Source organism: Protopterus annectens, chromosome 8.part1, assembly GCF_019279795.1.
Source record: "Protopterus annectens isolate FY-2018-M chromosome 8.part1, PAN1.0, whole genome shotgun sequence".
Taxonomy (NCBI): Eukaryota; Metazoa; Chordata; order Ceratodontiformes; family Protopteridae; genus Protopterus; species Protopterus annectens.
The window spans coordinates 113,352,394-113,377,618 of record NC_056742.1 but is presented as its reverse complement, the minus strand read 5'-3'; the positions used below and the strand labels follow the sequence as shown (position 1 = coordinate 113,377,618).

Below are 25,225 nucleotides of genomic sequence, written 5' to 3'. Positions count from 1 at the left end.
GAAATTTAATTAATACAGACAAAAAATAAATTAGGTTGTGATGCAGTCTTCTTGAAAAATACAGACAAAGCAAAACAATTACATTCTAAACACAGCAGTATAAGGTGCACAGTTAAGTAATTATTCAGAAACAAAGACCAAGATTCCAAACTGAATAAAACCAAGGCAGCACACAATGATCCACAAAGTATAAAATTCCACCAAATCCTTAAGTAAAAACGTTTATTGAGCGCTTTCGTCTTTTGTAATTAAAAACTTCCTCAGAATGTATCAAAACATCACTGACCCAACTTATATACTGCCCACAATTACTGTTTAAATTAATTAGAGCCAATTAAGTTAAACACATACATACATCTTAATAAACATTACAATACACTTTAAGAAACTGCGATCATGTAAAACAATGGTAATGACCCATCACTGTGTGAATACAATAAATATATAAAACATAAAATTTTTTTGTATACGATTTTTTTTGCAAAAACAATCCCTAATAACCTAATTATATCTTTTTACAAATATCCTTCAGCTTTAAGTCTAAGTATAGGACTGATAGAAATATTATTATTTAGACCTGGGTGTTGGGTGGCATTAGTTTTCAATTGCCACTTCAATTCCTGCACTTCTAAAAAAATTGTTTAATGGGCCTCCTCTATCTCCCATGGTCACCTGTTTTAATATTGTAAACTTAAAGCTATGGCTTGTGTTTTCAAGAACATGGGTGACCAAAACATTTTTTGTGTCTTGCTTTTTTATATCGTAGAAATGCTGGTATATCCTACTTCTTAAGGCATTAATTGTCTTTCCGACATAAAAACTTGGGCAGGAATTACATAAAACTAAACAGACTACTGATTTACTACTGCAAGAAAAATTTTTTGTGTGTATGTTTACCAAAATTAGGTATTTGTATTGTAGTGCCTTCTGTAATATATTTACATCGTAGGCAAAAGCCACATTTGATCAATCTACCTTCTTTTAAATTATTCTTACTAACCCTCTCTAACATGTTTTTAAATGTGGTGTCCTTATGAAAAACTATTTTTGGAGCTGTCCCTACAAGTTCTATATAGTCATTACTAGTGTTAAACAAATTCCAATTATGGCAAATAATTTGACTAATATCTGTAAACTGTTTGTTATATCTAAAAAACAGCTGACTTCTTAAAATTGGATATCTTAGTATTTATCCCAACCTGTTGTGGGATATTACCTTTACCCAATAGTGGTAAAAAAAAATCGCCTCTCTCCCTCTTTTCCATCACTTCTTGCAAAATTTGGTCCAAATATTCTGGGGGATAACCCCTATGTAAAAGCATTGATCTTAATATTTGAATTTGATGTAAAAAAAATCATCCCATTCAGATACCATCCTTGCCAAACGTACACCCTGCCCCTTGACTAGGGATTTTTTCTGATGTAATGGATGAAAACTATGAAAATGCAAGAGCGAATTAGAGTATGTTGGTTTTCTAAAAATTGTTGTTCTAAACCCTTTTGCTATTCTATCTTTTGAAATCGTAATATCCAAGTAATTTATTTATTTTCCTAATGAATAGGTGAAATCTAAGAAGTTTGTACTTTCCTTGATAAATGTCAAAAAATTGAAAAATTCTTCCTCACAACCATTCCATAGAATGATGATGTCATCTAGGTACCTCCCATAATACTTCCAATACTGAACAAAATTGCTATTGAAAATAATTTCCATTTCCCAAAAAGCTAAAACTAAGTTGGCGAAGATAGGGGCACATGTGGCTCCCATCGCAACTCCCTTACATTGTTTAAACAGCTGATCTTCAAACACAATGACATTGGTATCCAAGACTAATTCCATTAAGGTTCTAATAGTTCTGATACAGTCATGTCTAAGTTTTGAATGTCGACAAAGAAATAAGTAGAACCACTCTACTCCTACATCATGTGGGATTACGGAAAACAAATCCCTAACATCTATGGTAACAAAAATTAGGGAATCATCATACAAATTATTATTCATTTTTCTAAGCAAGTCCCATGAGTCTTTTATGATCCATGAACAATTATTAGGTACCTTTGTTAATTCAGCATCAATAAACTTCGCAATAAAATAAGTTTTTGATGCCTTTGCATCAACAATAGGTCTAAGGGGGGGTTAAGCTAGATCTTTATGTAGCTTTGGTATACCAAAAATAGGAGTTTTTGGACACTTAACTTCCATAAACTGGTACTCTTCTAAACTGATTTCTCTATTTAAAACAAGTTCATCAAGCAAGATATCAACTTTTCTATATAAAATGTTTTTTTCATTTAAACTAATCTCACAGTAACCATCTAAGAACAGTATCCCAAACATTTTGTCAATGTATACATTGGTATTCATAATAGCCAACCAACCCCCTTTGTCAGGTTTCATAACTCTGATTAACTTCTTGTTGCATATACCACTCAATAATTTCGTTTCATTCACATCCAAGTTAGTGGACTGTGATGAACGTGTACCCTTGTATTTAAACAATTTACGTACATCATGCTCACGCATCTTTTCAAAAGTCTGGATAACAGGGTGTAAAGGGGGATTAAATGCACTGGATTTTTTACATAATTCATAGTCTGTAGAAGTAGGGAGGGCACCCTTAAAATAAAACTGGAAATTCAATTTCCTAGTGTACATTTTTAAATTGATAAGTACATCATCTATTGCTGCATCCCTGATAGGGATAAAAGATAAACCTTTATCAAAGACGTCAGCTATTTTTTTATCAAAATTAATATCACTGTAATTATAAATCCTAAAATCACCACACACATTACTAAAGATGTTGCATGACATTTCACTTTGATTGTTGTGAAAACATTGTACATTATTAGATTCACAATCTAAATTAAATAGATTCAATTTATTCAATACATTCTCCCCTCCCCCCTCCCCCTGTAGTTCCAATTGTAATAGTTTGTGTCCCCTTTCTGGTTCCTCAGTCGCTCGGACCTCCTCAGAGGGGGGTACTCTAAAGGGACATCTTGGGTTTCAACATTATAGGTCCCACTTTCTCCAGTGAAATTGCCACTTTGCAAATTGTCATAAACCTGGGGGTCAGAATTATTCTTATGAATGTGTCCATTTTGACTCAGAGGTGGGGGGGATAGGCTCTACGCTGAGCATAGTCATTTTCATCCCTTTTCAGCTTAGATTCCTTTTTATGTTTTAATTCAATCATGCTCAAATCAATGCGTTTAAAAATGTCATAATATTTGCTGGCGTTCGACCATTGAATCGTCTAGTAATGAAGGCAATGGTACCTTAAATGAACAGCTAAAACGTTTTGAATACCTTATTTTCGATTTTCGTAAACTTCAGCTTGAGAATAATTACCTTAGAGAATGCAAAAGAAGAGAGCAGATTCCAAAGGGTCTTCGTTTGTGGAAGTATCCTACCGGGCTAAAGACTCAGTGTTACATGTAGAACTATTACAGCTTTTTACAAAACATGGGTGTGAATTACTTGACTGTCTTATCAGAGACGAGAGAAAGTTGATTGAACTGTCCAGTAAGATCAAGAGACTTGATAATAGCATTCAAACTGATCTACTTTTTGCAAATAAGCATTTGGAATAAGACCCATTGCCAAATTATATGGCAGTACATCTATGCTAAAGTCTATGCAGTCACATATTTCTTAAAATTTGTGAAATAGGCTTTTTGCTTTAAAACAGAAAACAGATTATCTGAATGACAAATTAGGAGACAGGTTCAGCATTACAGTGACCTAGCATAGTTACAAGAAACTCATCAATGCTGCAGACCAAGTTAAAACAGTTGCATATTAAAACCCTGTGTATAAGGGAAGAGTCTAATCTATAGAACTGGGTATTCCAGTTAAACTACTGAATCGAATTACAAAATAAGCCAGTTAGGGTGGTGAGGAGGTGGTAGGAATAAGCTGTCTGTGGGAAAGAGAAGGCTTCAATCCTTCATTTCCTGCTGTCTTTGGCCCTTCAGCAATATACTATTAACTGCCTGTTTTCTTTGGAGGTAAACAGGTCTACTTCTGGCACATTCCATTTTTTCTGTGATTTTTTTTTTTGTGTGAAGATTTTCTCTTTTAGCATCCACTAGCGAGGGTCTGAAACAGAACTGCTTAGGTTGTCTGTCAGACTTGCTGCCCTCTCCTGAAAGGTACTGTGCTATCAAGCGCAATCTCATTTCATGTGCTGTCTCCAAGAGCTGCAAAGCTAGGTGGCAGAGTGAGTACCTCCTGGTTTATGTACTACATAACTTTGCCCTTGACCTTGGAGTAATATTGTCTACCACTGGCCTTGCACCTGAAGACTGCCTGAATGAGCTAAGCAGGCTAGATCTGAGACATCTGATGACATAACTTGGCTTCCGGTGTGACACAGGAAGAGGATCCCCTTGCTCTTTGTGGACAGCTCCATCATCCACCCCCTGTAGCTTTTCTTTCATTTGATCCAGAAGTGATTCCTAGAATTTAACCATATGAAACTGACAAGCGTCATCATGGCTAGGGCAGGGGATGTGTAAATATTCTTGCCAAATACATACAGGCATCTATCCAATTTAACAGCTCTTTTTTTAGGCATGGAAGAAATTTCATCTTTAAAATTAGAAAGCGTTTGTGCAGACAGAATTTTTTTTTTAGGAGTCATTGTATTTTCCTGATGTGCACCTTTGCAAGGGGAATCATTAGAATGCAAAGAGGCCATGGACTCCAGAGTCTAAAGGATTTCCCTGGCCGTCACTGATACTTAATGGGCTAGTGATTAGATGTACTGGTCAGGAGTAGAACTTTTTCTTATAGGAGAAAGTGCTCAGCGAAGTCATGCCTGCTCCCTGCTGTTCTGGAGCCAGGGTCTGCTAGGCCCAAATCCTTGGTCAGCTTGCCATCTTCTTTGTTACCTATGTTGACTTTCTGTCCTGGTCCTCCTCCCTCTCTAGACTGGAAGGCAAGAAACATCAAGGACTTAGCACAGTAATTATTACTAACTTCTGAGGCTGTACCTGCAAAAAATCCTTTACAGTCTGAAGGGACATAGCCTTGCCCTCAAGTTTCTTAACTATAGCTTGAGCTTTGGGTCCAAACTGAAAGTCCTTGTCAAGAGATGCAAACAGGATTTCTGATTTTATGTACTCAGGAACAGACTGTTCTCAACCAGGCATGGCTTCTAATCATAGACCCTGACGCAACTGCCTTGCTAGATGCTTCCAAAGCATCAAAACCACAATGCAAAGACAGTTTTTCAACCTGAGAACAGGAGTTGCAAAGTTCTAAATTCTTTGCGAAGAGCTCCATCGTCCATCCCCTTGAGTTTTTATTTCATCTGGTCCAGCAGGGTTACTTGCGATGCAACCATACAAAAACAAAAATTAAGAGCCCTCATGTCCAGGCAAGTTGACTTGTATACTTTTTTGCCAAATCTGAACATGACTCTAGCCTCTTTCTTTTTCATTAGGCAAAGGGGTTCCCACAGGCACTGCCTATGGCTGCTTTTGGGCCTGAGGAAACTACCACAGGGTCTGCCAAAGGGATCTTAAAAGAGATGTTTGGAGAAATCCAGTATCCTATAAAAAAAGTCTGGCCTCCTTGGAGCAGGTAGTTGGGAGTCAGGCTACAGGGAAGAATCAAGGATATCATCAGCAACCTTTAAGAATGGAGGACTGATCACAGGTTTAAATGCCTAAGAAATTCTCTAGCACTTTTCTTAGACAGAGGGTAATCCTAAGCCTCCCATATGAAGAACTCCCTCATCTTATTGAGGGTCGCTCCAAATGAAAAAATCCCCAGGTGGCAAGGCTGAGGAAAGATTTTCATTTGATTCAGCATATGACCCAAAGGAAATCTGGGGGATGCCAGCCCATCTTCATCAGAGTCATAAAAATCAGTGGACTCCTGGGCAGAAGATGCTTATTCATTTTGTCAGAAGAAAATCCTGTTGCAGGGGTCCTACCAGGGCTCAGCTACCTTGACCTCATGAAATTGACAAGATTCCTTAGCCAGCCTGACAAGGTCCTGTGGGTAGGTCTGGAGTGACTGGTATCCAAAAGGCCTTTGTTAAGGCAAACTGGAAGCAGCCTTTTGTGTTTGGCCTTGGGCCTGATTCTGGGTGTGGTGTAGGTTATAGGTGGCCCAAGGTTTGTTTTGGGCAGCTGTCATCTGTGCCTGGTCAGCTGAGGTATCCTCTATAAGTAGGGGGATTCTTCTCTCACCAATGGTAGATCTAGAATGAGTATTGGAAGCCAGGGTGTGTGAAGTGATCCTAGACCCATCCAACACCCTAAGTCCTTCAGTACGTGTAAATGTTTAGAGGACAGGCAGTGTATTGGATTCCAAAAGAGGCCTTGTTCACACACTGTCAGAGGAAACTGTGAAAGGGTCTCTCCTCCATTGATAATCATGAGCTTGGGCAGAATACTCAATACTAGTCAACTGTTGTCCGGAACCCTGATTGCCTTTGGACACATCTTTCTATAAGGAAATACTGGCTCAGCCCGACTGCTGGATACCACAGTGGGTGTAGGCCCCCAATGCTCCCACACCTTCTTTAAAAATGTTTCCAGTGATCCTTCCCCTACGTTTAATGGCTCTAAAATTGAAAACAGCACACTGGGGACAGTTGAGCATATCATGCACTGAGCCTAAGCAAAAATGACAGAACGTGAAAGTCCCAGTGAGGGATCTGTTTCCCACACTCTAGGCAAACATTCATCTTAGCCACCAACATCTAATGATAATTTTGACAACAGTCAAGTAAAACAGTTCCCCAGTGGGGAATTTATCTTTTGACATTCTTAGCTCCGGCTTTGGACTGACCAGTGACACCAAGAAAGTTGTATCAGGGTCCAACAGCAGGAAAGAACTGAGAAAATGGTGCCAGCAGGCCTAGAGGACGGAAAAACGTCTGTAGTATTCGGACCGGTCAAGGGCTTTCAAAGCAAGAAATTCCAAGGAGTTATTGCAACAGTGAAACATGATCACCTAATGCTCCCAACTAGGTGTCAACCATGTGGTGAGTCACAGCCAGAAGCATATCCCTCTTGAATAGGGTGGATAAACCTGCAGCAACCATTCACTTCCATCCACCCCTCCCAGCTCCTACAGGTGCTTTACCTGTTATTCAAACTCTGGTAACTTGTGATGCAGCTAGGATTTTATCAATTCACACCACAGAACTGGCTCTGTTTAGATCAAAATTTAACAGCATTCCCATGCTTGCCATGATAATGACTCACTCCTGTCTCAGTCACACAAACTTTCACAGCTGTTCAGCATAGGAAACAGATAAATGAATCAACTGGAGACACACACATGGTCATGTGACTCAGCAGCAAACAATATACATGTACAGTCTGTGCGCACACGTATATGTGTGCATATATCAGTGTATAACTGAAGATCAAATACATTCCAATGTCGAAATTCAAAACATCAACATGCTAGCAATGAAAACGACAATGCGAACACGCAACTGTGCACTCACCAAGAAAGAGCCTTGGTACAACACCTGATAATTCTATACACTAACTATAAGGACATAATCTGCAACAGCAGGAATTGTGTGATCTCAAGACACCTGTCAACCAGCTGCTTAATCGATCATAAATGGTTGACTAAACAGCTCTCAACCACACACAAGACCTTTTGCAGGGAACCCTTGTATACACACACACACACACACACACACACACACACACACACACACACACACACACACACGTGCGTATTTTACTTGGATCACACACAAATATACACACACCCACACACATGTATATAAACAGCTTCACACAAAATTAATAATTAGGTACTGATACCACTCCCCCCCCCCCCCCCCCCCAAATAAGCAAAGGAATTTCTACTGTTCAGTCATTAAGTGAAGCACAAACACCACCTCCAAATCAGTATCCAATTATCAGCTGGAAGAACTCTGGCAGACTTCTTGACCAGTATCAGAATCTTATGCACAATGATATGAATTACATTTATGCATGTACAGTAAAAAATGATCTGCAAATAAAGAGAAAATTGTAATTCTGACCTACTTGTAAGGTTTTTCATCAAACTCTTAGTAAAGGTATTCCAGGTTACCTTTTTAATGAAAAATGTACACAATAAAGCTTTGTTTGCACCTGTTAAAAACATGTACATCTGACAAGAGAGAACGTACACGTCCTGTCTCTATTAAACAAGCTGTAGTGCTGTTACAGAAATAACAGAATTAGCTCTCTGAGTTCAGCTGCAATAGGCACTGTATAAATACAGCAAAATGCTGTCTGAAGTACATTTCATGGGTTATCAAAGGTAAGGCCCAACTATTAGCCTTCCCAGTGCAAACCAAAATAAAGTGCACACCAGTAGAATCTTGACAAAAGCTGCAAAGGGTGCACTCTCCCTAAGGAAAATGAGTTACATCACTGTTTCTGATATACAGCTGTAATACATCATGTATAGCCACAGGTATGACAATCTCTTGTTGCAATACTAGTCACTTTCGCTATGACACCTCTGGGCTACTGCTAGTGAAAATATATGAACTTGATTCCTTTATAACACTCAAACTGGTCATCTTTCAAAGGTAATGCTGCATTTCTTTGGTGGTAGTGGTGGTGGAGTAAGTAGTTCAAGATTACTGGTAGTGCAGAAAGGGTAGACCCCATATATTATGCAGTCTTTACATCAGCCATTTTCTCTTCTACCTCCTCTCTGTCACGATTCCAGTCTTTCAGCCCTTCAGGGAGAGAGGTGTCCTCCTCTAAGCTTCCTGTCCCTGCCACAAACTCCTCATAAGTAGATTTTTCAGCAAACGGACGTGCACCAAGGAGTTCAACCATGTCTGCCTTATCCAAAACCTCCTTCTCCAACAAACGTTTTCCAACCTACATGGACAAACAATTGAAGCATTAATTCAATACTTAACGTAGACAAGACAGAGAAAATAGCACAAAGTTTAAACGTACTAATAATGACGGATATATGTCACTACTACAGACTGTAATAATCTGTTATTTTAAACATTTTTTACATCCACTGTGTCAGCATCTCAGCTATAATAATCGCAACTATACAGAACACACAATACAAAAAAAAAACACTTTACTAGTACAAAGCGTAGTGGAGGAATGGGACAAATATCCAATAATCCATTTTAAACAGTTCAGGGTTATAGGGGGAATGAAACAGCCACTGAAAGTCCAAACGAAATGTAATGGAACCACAAAAGGAAGGCACAGTCTTTAAGCAAAATAATTAATGAAGCCTATTCCATGTCTCAGTCAGCACAAGGCAGCAAAATAATGTCATACAAGATGCCAATCTATCATTAAACGTGGACATGTACACCTACAAGAAATTTGGTGGACTGCCACGTCATCTCCAGTACTTCTTTGGTATACGGGTTTGAAACAAAAACACCAAAGGAAAACCTATTTGGAAACAAGGAGGATATGCAAACTCTGAACACAAGACACCATAGCTCAGAACCGAACTGCAAAACAATGCTCTAGCAGTAGCACTAACTGCTGTGCCACCCCAACAGTGAGACAAGAGGGACTTAATGTCCATTCCAAGTCAAAATATACCAATGTGAACATGTGTCAATGCCACAGCGCTAAGACCCCCCCCCCCCAAAAAAAAAAACACCAGAGACTGACCTTACCATGGTCGATAATAATATATAAACACTAATGACAGTAAATGGAATTATACGATAGATAATTTGAGGGGGCCCCATGCACGGGATAAAGCACTTAAGAGCTGCCTCTGTCCATTAATAGTTAAAATTTTCTGTTTCCCATCCATAGATCTAAAATGGTCTTGAATATGGACAGAGAATCTATTCCAGAACAGCAATATCCTCTGCAAGATATATCTGTCCCTCCAAATTGTTCTGTTGAAGTTATAAAAAAGGCTTACATCCCTACACAGAGTATTTCTGATGCCACTTCACTTGCTGATGTGCTGTAAATCCATCCGTACTGGGTCAGGGGATGACTTGTATAACAGATAGTCAGGGGATGACTTGTATAACAGAAAGAGGTCACCTCCTAGTACTCTGTAGGAAAGTGAAAGGACTTTGAGTCAATCCATGTAGGACATGTTATTTAGGCCTTGTATCTTTTTAGTAAGGTATCTTTGTGGCATTCCAATTGCTGTTGTGTATGGACAGGGTTTCCCCTTTACAATCTCGAATGACTGAAAGCTCGAAATTCAGTAACTCGAAACTGTAAAGTCGAACCAGCCAAAATCCCGAAACCCAAAAACACGAAAACATAAAACCCCGAACATAGAGAACACGTACACCACACACACCAAACAACCCACATCACATAAACTACAAGCCCTACACTACATGTGCGCAGTGGGGCAAGCCCCTCTGCACCCCCCACACTCACCCTACACCCCCTACTTATATATTCTAACTCCGAGATCACACTAATACACACACAAAAAAAACCCCACCACACAGACATTTTAAACTGCCTCACACACACACAAACACATCACACATACACAGACTCATCCAACACTCACACTCATACTCCCACCTCCCTACCCTAACCCACATGCACAACTTACAAAACCCACACATACACTCACTTACCTTCACTTCTGTGAAACATCCCGACACACACACTTCCCTTTCCGTAGCTGACATGCATAAGCGCGGATTCGAGATATTTGAATTCACGCTTATTTAGATTCGCGCTTGTGGATTTGTGCCTTTACAGTCTCGAGTTACTGAATTTCGAGCATTCAGTAATTCGAGATTGTAAAGGGGAACCATGGACAATTATATGCCCCACAGGCATTACATTTAATGACTGGCTTAAGGGCTGAGTAAAGGGGGACTATGCTATCCCTAGATTTAGACACAATTCCTTTGTTTATAAGCTGTACAATATAGAAGGCCTTTCTTATAACAATGGACATATGTTGGTCAAAATTTAGGTCACTGTCCACATAAGTTCCGGAATCCCAAACAACTGGGTCAACTCTTAGGGGTGTATTGTCAATGTGGTAGTTCCCTGGGGGAGACGACTTCCCAAAGAATACAATAATGCGTTCTTTGGCATTTAGTTTCAGTCTATGATTTTGGCACCAGCTGTACATTTGGGACAAACCTTCCAGCAGGATGGCTAAGGCATTTGAGGATTCAAGGACAGCTCCCAGCTTTCAGTCATGTGCAAACGTAGTTAGCCACACCCATTTGGTACTGGATTTCCATCAGAAAAGTAGATGCCAAACAGGACAGGTCCCAGCACAGAACACTAGTGAACTCCACTGGTGACTGGTCTCTTTTTGGAGGTAGCTTACCGTATTTTGATTTCCTGCATCATATCTGTAAGCCAGCTGGCAATCCAGTGGGTGACACAGGGATTTATTCCCAGTTTAACTTTTCAACTATGACCGAGTGAGGAATTGTGTCAAAAGTTTTGGCCAGGCTGAGGTACATGGTGTGTACTGTTTTGCCCTCACTGATTGCTTTGGTGACCTTTTCACAAAAAACACAGGGTTAAGTAAGCATAACATGCCCTTGATGAATCCAAACTGAGACAGGTCCAGTGTTTGGAGTCTCCCTATGTCCTGATTAGTTCCATGATAATTCTTTCCATGGCTTTGCATATTCTTGGACCCAACTTTAATCAAGTTCTGCCTACAAGAAAACAAACCAAATCATATGCTGTAAACCTAAAGTGTACTCTCAGTAAATTCCCCCGCACATTTCTGCGAAGGCAACAAAAATATGGACATTAAAAACTGACCTACTTCTGAATGGGACATTCACAAATGTATGTTTGGAAAAGGTATATAGTAACAACCACTTGGCTAAAGTGAACACACTGAAGTACTAGATATGGCCACCACTCTCCTGGAGTGACCTTTAAACACAGTGACTAAAGGCCAAATGCCTTTTCTGTTGACAAAAAAAAAAAAGAAGTGCAGTATGCAAGCAACTTCGACTGGATTTTATGCAAGCAACTTAGACTGGAATTGCTTAGGTACTAGAGAAATCCCTCGTCCTGCAGCAAAGGAAGTGAACATCTTAACGCAAAACCACAAATTACAGCAAATACTGAAGCAATGAAAGAAAAATTCCTCTCTATCCTCAGCTTCTGTAAAACAGACCAAGTAAATGGCAAACTGACAATTAAACCTGTGAAACTATTTTGGGAAGAAAGTAATGATTCACGAAGACTGACACTCAGCCATTTGTGGGGGAAAAAGGTAGAATTCTTTACATACAAAGGCCTGAAATTTCACATATATGAAGTAATGGCTCCCAGAAAAAAAAGTAAAAAGCACTTACTTAATGCTGCCTCTTTTAGGATATCTCTTGTGGCAAATGCAGAAAATGGATTCTAGCCAGTGCAAAAGTCAGTATCCATTTTTAATGCAGTCTCACAAGACGTCACACATCTGTCATCACCACAGAAGTCACTCTGTGTAACATGGGTAAGCACATGCATACTGTTAGAGTGCCCATTTTCTTCTCTACCTTACCTTTTTTCTCCACTGCTGCCTGAAAAAAACTATCCACAAAACAATGTGGATATATGACAAGAGTATGAATGATGACAAAAATTCCATGCAGTGACAAGACTCGTGAAAGGCAGCTAAAACACTCTTCAAATATGCTGCAAAAACACTGCTGAACACCCAATGTTGCAGTGAATGTTTTACAAATAACATTTTTTATTTGGGACGCCTCTTGCAGCAAATTCATGCAAAGGGGCAGAGCACTGAACAGTGTTAAAATAGACTGAAGGAAAAAACAAAAAGCCCAACATCTTCTAAATCAAGAAAATATGCATTGCAACACATTCTCTAGGATTCAAAAATATTTACCACATCATGGTATGCAAAATATGGGTGACCAAAGGTTCATAGGTAAGTGCTAGGCTATCAGCCCTAGGGCCTACACAAGCCTAGCCAAACGAGTTCCCTGGCTTTCGCCACCCAAGAAAATTATTTTCTTGTGCCCCTGTTGAGCAGAGCTAAAGCAGTGATTCCCGGGGTGAATTTCCTATTACCCATCAAATTGTCAAGATTTCTCTTAAAGAGGGCTAATGAGGAGCTTTGCTTGACATGAATGGGCAGCCTTTTCCAGAGCAGGGGAAGTCTCTGAGACAGGAATCTATCCCTCCAGCATGTTCTGTTTATTGTGGTGACAAAGTTTAGGTCCCTGGAGCATGCGGCACGGAGAGATTGGGATTTCTTTAACTGCAGCATGTCCATCAGGTCTGGGTTAGACATGGCTTTGTACGTTAGGCAGAGGATGCCTCGGAGTAGGCTAATATGCGACTGAGCAGAGACAGTCAGCGTACAGCATCTGTTTGAGGCCGGTAATCCTCTTAGTGAGGTATTTCTGTGGCCTTTCCAGCTGTTGCAGATGTCTTGCGAGGTACATGCCAAATGGGGCATTGTACTCTATGATGAGTCTAATAAGGGATGAGTAGAGAGGAACTATGACCTCTCTTTTTCTGGAGGAGAACCCATTTGTGATGAGGTGTGCCACATAGAAAGATTTCCTGACTACTATGGCAACGTGATTATCAAGGGAGAGACTACTACCCACCTGTGTCCCAAGGTCTCTTATAACGCTTTCGGTGTTTAGTAGGCTACCGCCTTTGTGCTAGTTCATGGGTACGGTATTTTTCCCAAAGACGATGACAATGCACTTCTTGGCATTGAGCTTTAGGCCATGACTTTAACACCAAACATCTGTCTCAGTGAGGCCTCTTTGTAGAATGTCCACATCTTTAGGTGAATAGATTATGGCTCCTAGTTTGCAGTCATCTGCGAATTTAGTTAGCCAGAGACCAGCTGTATTTGCCTGGAGTTCAGAGAAGTAGATACCGAACAGGAGAGGACCCAGGACCGAACCCTGTGGTACTCCGCTTGTCACTGGTCTGAAGTCAGGTTTGGAGTCGGCTACTTTCACTGTGTGAGTTCTGTCAGTGAGCCAGTTGGCCACCCATCTTGTGACATAGGGATTTATGCCTAGTCCAGTGAGTATCTATAATATCAGAGTGGGGGATGGTGTCAAAGGCCTTGGCGAGGTCAAGACAGGCAGTGTGCACTACCTTACCCTCATCTACGGCTCTAGTGACTGCTTCGAAGAAGTCAATCAGGTTAAGGAGGCATGATCTACCCTTTACAAACCCAAACTGAGTGGGGTCCAGAGTTTGGAGGTTACCTATGTCTTTGTTTATAAGCTCTAGGATGATGCCGTTCCATGGCCTTGCAGATCAGGCTCGTCAGGCTAATGGGGCGGTAGTTCCCAGGGTCCGCGGTGGCACCCTCTTTGTGGAGTGGGATAACTGTCGCTGTCTGCCACTCCTTAGGCACAAAGCCTGAAGTGAGGCTATGGATAACATGGTACTTAGGTGGGGTGCCAGTTTGTTCTGTCGTTCGTGCAGAACGCAGCCATAGATGCTGTGTTCTCGGCTTTGGAGATTGTGGTTCTTCACCTATGTGGTTGTGAGTTCAGGGGGTTTGCAATCATCCGGTATGGGGGGGCCCCTTTGGGGGGAGAAGTTAGCACTGAACCGGTCTGCCAGGATGTTGCCAATATCAGTTGGTTCAGTAAATGTAGTGCCATTGTGCTATAGTTCAGAGCAGATCTGAGCGTTGCCATTGAGATTCTTGACATAGCTGTAGAAGGCTTTGTGGGTGTCTTTACAATCCAAGGCAAATTTTATTTTCATAACTAGCTTTGGAGGATTTTATGAGGGATCTCAGCTTCTTGCTGAGGCTGACCAGGGGAGTTCCTGCAGTCATGGGATTTTACTCTTTTCATTAACAGTTTCTTCCTTCTGTTGTAGTGCTTGTTTATGGGAGGGGACCACCAGACTGGCTTTCTTTTTCTGGATGTTAGTGTCTTGGTTCTGCTGGGGTTGGCACGGTCCATCCGTGTATGTGCTTATACAGTGCATTTGTATATGATTCAGCAGTCGTGCCACTATTTTCCATCTGTGAGGGTGTAATGAAGTTTGCCACTTCTGACTTAAGAAGCATGAAGTTGGCTTTGGAGAAGTTTTTTTATGGTGGTTTCTTTAATGGAGAGGGGGGCGGGATATGGATGTCTAGGGTGATTAGCTTGTGATCAGATCCGACCAGCGAGGAGTTGACCTCTGGCGTGGAGCATCTATTACCCAAATTGGTAATGACCAGGTCCAGAATGTTGCTACCCCTGGTGGGGGTATGGACAAGCTGGTCCAGGGCGTTGGAATTGATGAATTCCAGAAAACATTGGGCAAATGAGTTAGCACACAAGTATTTTTCCCAGTTGATGGAGGGGTAGTTGAAATCTCCCAAAATGAGGGTATTGGACTGTATCTTAATATTATCCAGTATATCGAGAAACATGGAGTGCGCGTCCTGGGGCATGATGGGGGATCTGTAACATGCTACAATCTGAATTGCAGTCTTGCCCAGTGTTAATTGTACTTGGATAATTTCGGAGGCATTATGTTGAGCAACTAGCCTGGATGTGTGGATATCCTTTGTGAATAAGGACACGCCTCCTCCTTTAGTATTTTGGTCTGGGTTGGGTGGCTGAAAGATGTGGTACAATTGTAGCCAGGTAATGCAGGGATGCTCCCTGGAGCCTTAAACCAGGTCTCTGTCATTGCACAGATGTCAATGTTCTCCATCTCAAGGAGAGCCTCGAGTGTGTGCATTTTGAGGTTTAGACTTCTAGCACTGAGTAGCATTACCCTTAGATTTTGCATGTTTATGTCTACTATGGTGGTGCGTTTGACGTTTGAACCTTGCCTAAAAAAGGCACTACAGGGGCAGCAAGAGCCTTAGTCAGTATCCGTGATCACAGTGGTGACAGATGCAGGTCATCTCGGGCAAAGTATCGTGGCCTGTCGATCATGTCATCCCATGCAGATACTGGATGCCCTTGGAATGATACCAGAATCTTAGCCAATTGTTGAAGTCAATCATTTTGTCCTTGTACTGTGGCATCATTCTGGGCGATAGCTGGATGCTACTCAGGGCTAGTGTCATAACTGCCTGGGCCACATGGTCAGAGAGCTCCTCCATGTCTCTTTTCATGTAGTCCAGGGAGGTACGTCTCAGATCATTTACTCCAACATGGACAATGACGGAGTCATACTTGTTGTGGAATGACCTGAATGCGTGTGTTATATGGCGGATCCTGGCACCCGACAGGCAGCTGACAGTGACTTTCTCCTTGTTCTGCCTGGTGAGGGGAATGTCAGTGTGCCTGACTATAGAGACACCAATGACTAGTGTGCTGGGTACATTGTTTTGCCTTATGGGCTGAGGTTGAGTGGCACACTGATTTTGTGGGCTACGTGTCATTCGGGTAGTGATGGGGGATGGTGGTTGCTTGCATTTCAGCTTTGGAGGTCTCTGTTGTTTGGACAGATTTTTTATTGAGAACCTCAGTGAATGTAGGTGTGTGTTTTGTATTACTATGTGTGGGTTTGAGAGGTGCAGGTTTTGATGGACTATGTGTTGAGAGTACAGTGTGGTGTTAACCTTCTCTTGACTGTCTAGTCCAGCCTTGGATTGAGAGAGCTTGGCTTCCAGTTTGGCTATATAAGTGCATATCTTACAGGTTGCAGTGTTGGAGGGTAGGAGGAGAGGGTTGTCAGTGTACATGAGGCAATTGCTACATTGCCCCAAGATGCCCAGATTCATCAGGTGGACAGGAGAGAACACTAGGAGCTGACCCTTGGACATGCCTTGTTAGTGCTTATTAATTTAAGTACTGGGAGCTCATTTCCTCTTGATTAGTGAGGAAAGTTGAGTGCTACAGTAATTTGTAGATTTAGTGCTTGCAGCGAGAATTGGACAAGTGTGGAGCACCAGGAACAGTTATGAGCGCTAAAACTGGAAGACTGGCTAGTTTAAGGGTACAGAAACAGTTTTGAGTGCTAAAATTAGAAAACTGGCTTGTTCAAGGGAAGAGAAACAGTTTTGAGTGCTAAAACTAGAAGACTGGCTAGTTCAAGAGAACAGAAACAGTTCTGAGCGCTAAAACTTGAAAACTGGCTAGTTCTAAGGGAAAATCTGAAGAGCAGACTTTCTGGCACCGGGAATAGTTTAACCACAGTTAAATGCCGCTGCACTGTGCGTACAACCGTGCCAACACAAGCTTTTAAACAGGAAGATGAAAGGAATAGAAATAGTCCAAAACGGCCAATAAAACTACAAATTCTGAGCTGAAACCACTCCTCAAGGCAACAGATAGGCTTGTTTCAAAGCAACCACTCTCACTGAATAGCAGAGAAGCTTCTCTCTATCTCAGAAAGGTCTGGGCAACACAGAAACTACAAACAGGCCAGAATTCAGCAAAATCTGAAAACCTGAATACTAGCTCTAGAAAGGCGGGAAACAAGTACAGAAATAAGATTTTTTTTCAAGAGACAAGTAAAAAAATACTTCTAAAGCAGGAAAAGGCTATAGCCCTTTATAATTAAACAGATGAAAAAACACTTAAAAACGATCAATTAAAGTGCAACAATATAAGAATTCAAAAAAAAAAACAGTTCAAATAAGAACAGAAACCACTCCTCTTGTGGTAGATAGGCTACCTAGTGCTTACCACTCCCACTGACAAGCTAGAAGGCTTCCCTCCAACACAGAAAGGCTTGGGGAGCTCAGAAGCTTACCAACAGTCCTGGATACAGCACATCTGTATCTGGACTAGACTAGTTACAGGAAAGGGAGGAAACCAGCTTAGAATTTTTTTTCCAGAAAGCAGCTAAAACAGCAATAAAATACAATTCAAGTGCAGTGCAAGCTAGCACACGAGTGTTTAGCAGTATTAAAGCAAATACAGTTTAAATAAATGCAATTTATTCAAAATGTAGTCTGAACTAAATTCAACTCTGAACAGTCAAAAAGTGGCAAAAAATATACTTATCAGCTGAGAAGCACAGTCAGAACAAAAGGAGATTCTAACAATGTATGCAGGAATTTACAAATAGGGACTATTTTTAAATCAGCAAGCCTTGAAGCAATCAGATAACACAAAAGCTGTTAGGCCAGTTTTATAAACTTTAACACCACCACAGGAATAGGGGGTGGAACCAGTTTCAGAACAGATAAGAAAACAGCAAACAAGGTCAGCAAATATATAAAATAATTCCGTCAGGCAAAAAATTAATACAATGCAGAACTCTGAAAAGTTAAAGTGCCAAGGAATATACTTATCAGATTCAGAAGCACTCCAGTCAGAACACAAGGAGATTCTAGCAGTGTATGCCAAATAATCAGCCCTTGCAAGTCTTGAACCCAGGACCCTGCACACCATTAGCCACAGCACCACATGAAAGGAAAGTGCGACTCAGACACGTTAGGCTGTGAAAAATTGTGGTCAGTATAGTATGCAAGTCATCACATAATGACATGGAAATGAGCAACATTATTAAAAGGAGGATAATGGTGAATGCAAATGAAGGTAAACAATAGAGTGACTCAATTCAGAAATGTATACATTTTGTAAATGAAATATGACCGAAAGAGTTGCTGACTACAGAGAAATCTTGAAGTAATGGGACAGTGACTGCAAAACATAAAAGGGGTAATTTTAAGAGATATGTATATGTATATGCAAGTGGTTGTTCTCCCTATAGGCCGCCATGCACTGCATGTCATCACCGACAGCAGTACCAAGTCATCCATCCACTCCTAACATACCATGCCCTGTGAAACACAGAATCATGGGGCCACCTTCACAAATACAGACAGCATAAAAAAGCTGGTAGAGATGCATCACCCACATAAGCAGGCTCCTGGGATATGTAAAATACCAATCTTTGTGGACACCAATGAATGTGTAACTTTTTTTTTTTTTAATTCCAAACTTCTTTATTAAATTTACACATATAACAAAGGCAATATTACATTTATATAAATGAAAAACATACAAAATATCACTTTAGTTACAATTTACATCACAAACACCACTAAAACAACTGAAGTTGTAAACATTATACATCATTTCTAAACCATCCAGTCATCGTTAGTTAAGCATTCTATAGCTCATTCAAATTCTGCCTCATAAACATTGTTCCTGCTCTGCATATATTGTTCCCACAATTCCCATTTTTCCTATGTAGTTTGCTCCTTCCCTTTTCTAAAGATCCCAATTCCAGTTGTTTTATCTCTGTCACTATATTCACCACTTCCAGTAAAGTTGGTCTAGACTTTGATTTCCATTTTCTAGTAATTGCTTTTTTGGCAGCCACCATAATTAGACTCAGCAAGGCTTTACTACGTCTAGGCATTTCCAATTCTGTAGCATAACTGAAAAAAATCATCTCCCCAGTCAGTCCAATCTGCTCACCCAGTATCTCTGAAAGAACGGTCTGCAGGGAATCCCAAAAGTCTGCCAGCTCATCACACTTCCAAAAAAAATGTTCCCAGCTACCTCTTTTGCCAGTCACACCTTCAACACTTGTTATCCACCGGAGGAAAAATTCTTCTACTTGGGGTATAAAAATACCTATGTAAACACTTCCAGGCAAAGATTCTAAAATCTTCTAGACTTTGTTGCATATTTGGGAGCTATACATATATCCCCCATTGTCTCTTTGTGAATTGCTTATCCAATCTCTCTTCCCAATCCTTTCTAAGCTTCTCTGATTGATTCTTATAATTATCATGCAATATTTTATATGCTTTACTAATTATTACTTTAACGGCAGCTTCTGTTCTAGATTCTATCAAAAACAACACCAGTGCTGATCTTTCATTTAGAAGCCCCCTATTTCTTTCTCTTTGCCTATGCTCTGATATCAATCCTTGATAATGTATGTGTAATGTTGAGAAGAATGGATACAGTTACCTTCCATGAGCCATATAACACTGTACTCCAAAAGCACTTGTTTCAAGAAAGTTTCTCAATACTATGCTATAATGTGTGAAGGAGTTTATGTGGTTCTTGCATACCACAGAGGACAGAAGCCACTGCTCATTTCTCTGAGGCACTGGGAGTCACTGACTGCACCCACATTGCAATAAAGATCCCATATGGGGAACATTAACAACTACATATTAACTCTAAGGGGTACCAGTCCATCAACTGCCAAGTGGTCTACAATGCATAGTGGAAAATGCACAACATGTCACAAGGCCACCAAGGTACTGTCAATTACTCCCCACTTCAATCACACATGTGATTTGTACAGGGTGATTTCACACAAGGCCATCTTATCGGCAATGCTAGATATGTCCTACAGGCATAGCTAATATCACTAGTAAGAAACACACAGACAACGGCAGAGAATGTGTACACGACTGCCCTATCACAGGCATGAAGGGGCAATGTGTGTTCAGACTGCTAAGGCTGCTTCTGCTACCTAGAAGTATCACTGCTGTCTGCAGTATGACCCTAAAGCATGCAGTGAAAAATTTGCTGTGTCTGAAGTATTGCACATATTGTGATACTGCAAGGAGAGACATTTGGGAGGATGAAGATGTTCTTCGTGTTTCACTGTTGCAGTGATCACATTTGGGTTATCTGCTTGCAGTAGCCCTCAGTCGGCCTGATTAACAAAGTCTTGGGTCCTGCGTCGGTTGCGGTCTCTTCTTCCATGATGTCAGGGGTATAAAACATGCAGCCGACGCCATTACACCAGTCTTTCTTGCCATGTGGGGACCAAAGCAGAAGCAGTTTGCAAGTGCCGGTCGGACGACTCGTCAAATTTTCGTTTTTGAGTTTCAGAATTGAAGTTTTCAACTAAAAGCCAAGTACCCCGTTGGGGAAACCTTTTCTTGCTCTAAATCGATGTCAGTAAAAGTAAATAATTGCATTTCTTGTGGAAAGCAAATACCTCAAAGATTTTCATTCGTGCTGTATTCCTTACCTAGGTCCTGACCACAACGTACCTCACTGTCGGTTTTGTGCCTTATTTAAACCACGAACTATCCATCGTTGGTATATTTTCGCTTCTAAATATTTTGGTGCTCAGTTCAATTATCCTGATATGTCTTCGGTAAGCCATCCGACTACTGACATTCCGAAAAAATGCAAAGATAGAGAGAGACAGGCCGCCTAGGTTCAAAACTACCGACGACGCTTCTCCTAAGCCAGTCGCCAGTACTCAGTGAGTAGCTTTTGCAGCCCTTGATGCCCGCTACTTCAGATTCGCAGGCCTCTACTGAGACCCATTCGGAATATGGTATGCTGCGAGATGCTTCAACTGTGGAACCTACGGATGTCTCTACCATGGATGGGTCTGGAGCCGCTTTGCAGGCACTGGCTTCTGATAGTGTATTCAGGCCTACTGACTTGCATATTATAGGTTCATAGGAAGGTACTAGGCTATTGGCCCTAGGGCCTATACAAGCCTAGCCAAAAATGTACCCTGGCTTTCGCCACCCAAGAAAATTATTTTCCTGTGCCCCTGTCAAGCAGAACCACAGAAGTGATCCCCGGGGTGAATTTCCTATTTCCCATCCAATCATCAAGATTTTTCTTGAAGAGTGCTAATGAGGAGCTCTGTTTGACATAGATAGGTAGTCTGTTCCAGAGTATGGGAAGTCTCTGGGACAGGAATCTATCCCTCCAGCATGTTCTGTTTATTGTGGTGACAAGGTTTAGGTCCCTAGAGTGTGTAGCTCGGAGATGATTGGGATTTCTTTAAGTGGAGCATGTCCAACAACTCTGGGTTTGACATAGCTTTGTATGTTAGGCAGAGATCGCCTCTGAGTAGGCGACATGTGACGGAGTAAAGCTGGAGTTTTTTGAGACGGTCTGCGTAAGGCATCTGTTTGAGGCCAGTAATCCTCTTTGTGAGGTATTTTTGCGGCCTTTCCAGTTGTTGTAGATGTCTTGTGAGGTACATACCAAAAGGGGCGTTGCACTCTATAATGGGTCTAATGAGTGATGAGTAGAGGGAAACAATGACTTCTTTTTTTCTGGATGAGAAACCTTTTGTGATGAGGTGTGCCACGTAGAAGGATTTCCTGACCACTTTGGCGATGTGATTATCAAAGGAGAGAGAGTACTGTCCACCTGTGTCCCAATGTCTCTTATCACACTTTCGGTGTCAAGTAGACTACCGCCTATGTGGTAATTCATGGGTACAGAATTTTTACCAAAGGGGATGACAATGCACTTTTTGGCATGGAGCTTGAGACCATGTCTTTGACACCAGGCATCTGTCTCAGTGAGGCCCTTTTGTAGGATGTCCACATCGTTAGGAGTTTCAATTATGGCTTCTAGTTTGCAGTCATCTGTGAATTTAGTTAGCCAAAGACCTTCTGTGTTAGCCTGTACTTCAGAGAAGTAGACAGCAAACAGGAGAGGACCCAGGACTGAACCCTGTGGTACTCCACTTGTCACTGGTCTGAAGTCTGATTTGGAGTCTGCTACTTTCACAGTGTGGGTTCTTTCAGTAAGCCAGTTGGCAACCAATCTTGTGACATAGGGATTTATACCTAGTTTAGTGAGTTTATCTATAATTCCAGAGTGGGGGATGGTGTCGAACGCCTTGGCGAGATCTAGATAGGCTGTGTGAACCACCTTACCCTCATCCATGGCCTTGGTGACTACTTCAAAGAAGTCTATCATGTTTAGGAGACATGATCTGCCTTTTACAAACCCAAACGGTGTGGGGTCCAGGGTTTGGAGCTCTCCAATGTCTTTGTTTATGAGCTCCATGATGATACGTTCCATGGCCTTGCAGACGAGGTTCGTCAGGCTAATGGGGCGATAGTTCCTGGGGGCCTGTTGTGCCCCCCCCCCCTTTGTGGAGTGGGATAACTGTCGCGGTGCGCCATTCAATGGGCACAAAGCCTGAGGTGAGGCTATGATTGAACATGGTACTTAGGTGGGGTGCCAGTTCATTCCGTAGTTCATGTAGAAGGCAGCCTGGGATGTTGTCAGGTCCCATGGATGCTGTGTTCTTGGCTTTGGAGAGTGAAGTTTTTACCTGTGCAGTCGTGATTACAGGAACTGTGCATTCTTCCGGTATAAAGATGGGCCCTTTAGGGGGTGAGAGGGGGGTAAAGTTAGCACTGAACCTATCTGCCAGGATGTTGGCAATATCAGTTGGTTCTGTATATTTAGTGCCATTGTGCTGTAACTCAGAGCAGATCTGAGTGTTGCCATTGAGATTTTTAACATAGCTATAGAATGCTTTGTGGTTGTCTTTAGAATCAGTGGCAATTTTGTTTTCATAACTAGCTTTGGAAGATTTTATGAGGGATCTCAGCTTCTTACTGAGGCTGACCAGGGAGTTCCTCCAATCGTGGGATTTTACTCTTTTTTTCAACAGTTTCTTTCTTCTGTTGTAGAGTTTGTTTATGGCAGAAGACCACCAGATTGGCTTCCTTTTTTTGGAGGATAGCATCTTGGTTCGGTTAGGGATAGCACGATCCGTGCACTCGTGCAAGTGCTTATAAAGTGCATTTGTGTAGGATTCAGCAGTCGTACCTCTATTGTCCATCTGCATGGGTGTCATGAAGTTTTCCACTTCTGTCTTAAGAAGTGTGAAGTTGGCTTTGGAGAAATTTTTTACGGTTGTTTTCCTAATGGGGGTTGGGAGCAGGATGTGGATGTCTAGGGTGATTAGCTTGTGGTCGGATCTGACCAACGACCTCTGGTGTAGAACACCGGTCACCCATGTTGGTGATGACCAGGTCTAAGATATTGCTGCCTCTGGTGGGGCTGTGGATAAGTTGATCCAAAGCATTGGAATTGATGATTTCCAGAAAACGTTGAGCAAAAGAGTTGGTACACGAGTAGTTTTCCCAGTTAATGGTAGGGTAGTTGAAATCACCCATCATTAGAGTGTTGGGTTGTACCTTAATATTTTCCAGTGTAACAAGAAAAGAGGAGTGGGAATCCCTGGGAATGGTGGGGGGTCTGTAGCAAGCTACAATCTGGATTGCGGTTTTGCCCAGAGTTAGTTGAACTTGGATAAACTCGGATGCATTATGCTGAGCAACTAGCTTGGAGGTGTGGATATCTTTAATGAATATGGACACGCCTCCACCTTTAGTGTTTCAGTCCGGGTTTGGTGGCCAAAAGGTGTGGTATGAATTATAGCCTGGTAATGCAGGGGTGTTCTCTGGAGCTTTGAACCAGGTCTCTGTCACTGCACAGATGTCAATGTTCTCCATTTTAAGGAGTGCCTCAAGTGAGTGCATTTTGAGGTTTAGACTTCTAGCATTGAGTAGCATTACCCTCAGATTTTGCTTGCTTGTACCTGTTACGGTGGTGAATTTGTCATTTGAACCTTGCCTAAAAACGGCACTATAGGGGTGGCAAGAGCCTTTGCCAGTATCCGGTATCCCAAGGGCGACAGATGCAGGCCATCGCTGGCAAAGCAGCGTGGTCTGTTGATCATGTCATCCCAGGCAGACAGGTACTGGATTCCCTTAGAATGACACCAGAAGCTTAGCCAATTGTTAAAGTCAATCATTTTGTCCTTGTACTGTGGTGTCATTCTGGGTGATGGCAAAATGCTACTCAGGGCTAGGGTCATACCGGCCTGGGCTACAAGATCAGAGAGCTCCTCCATGTCTCTTTTCATGTAGTCCAGGGAGGTACGTCTCAGGTCATTCACACCAACATGGACAATATTTGTACTTCTTGTGGAGTCACCTGAGTGTGTGCGTTATGTGGCGGATCCTGGCACCTGACAGGCAGCTGACACTAACTTTTTCCTTGTTTAGCCTGGTGAGTGGAACATCAGTGTGCCTGACTATAGAGTCACCTATGAGTAGAGTGTTGGGTACGTTATGCCTTATGGGCTGTAGTTGAGTGGCACACTGAGTATGTGGACTATGTGTCATTTGGGTTGTGCTGGGGGGGTGGAGGTTGCTTGCATTTCTGCTTTGGAGGTCTCTGCTGTTTGGGCAGATTAGTACAGAGAGCCTCTGCGAATGTAGGTGTGTGTTTTGTGGTTCTGTGTGTGTGTTTTGGTGGTGTAGGTTTTGAGGGACTATGTGATGAATGTGTTGCGGTGCAAGTGTTTACCTTCTCCTCTTGACTGTCTAGGCCTGTCTTTGGTAAAGAGAGCTTTGCTTCCAGTTTGGCTATATAAGTGCATCTCTCACAGGTCGTAGTGTTGGGTGGCAGGAGGAGAGGGTTGTCTGTGTACATGAGGCAATTGCTGCATTGTCTCAAGATGCCCAGATTCATCAGGTAGACAGGAGAATACACCGGGAGCTGACCTTTAGACATGCCTGAATAGGTGCTTATTTATTCAGTACTAAAAACTGTTTTCCTCTAGA

General features: G+C 41.7%; 1 protein-coding gene across 1 annotated transcript in view; it reads right to left on the bottom strand.

The window, feature by feature from the left end:
• Positions 1 to 8,064: 8,064 nt before the first annotated feature.
• LOC122810226 (AFG3-like protein 1) overlaps positions 8,065 to 25,225 on the bottom strand; it is a 1,103,851-nt gene continuing 1,086,690 nt past the window's right edge. The window contains exon 17 of the mRNA XM_044081735.1: positions 8,065 to 8,871. Coding sequence (XP_043937670.1) covers positions 8,656 to 8,871 — 216 coding nt within the window. The 3' untranslated portion in view covers positions 8,065 to 8,655. The remainder of the gene's footprint in view (positions 8,872 to 25,225) is intronic.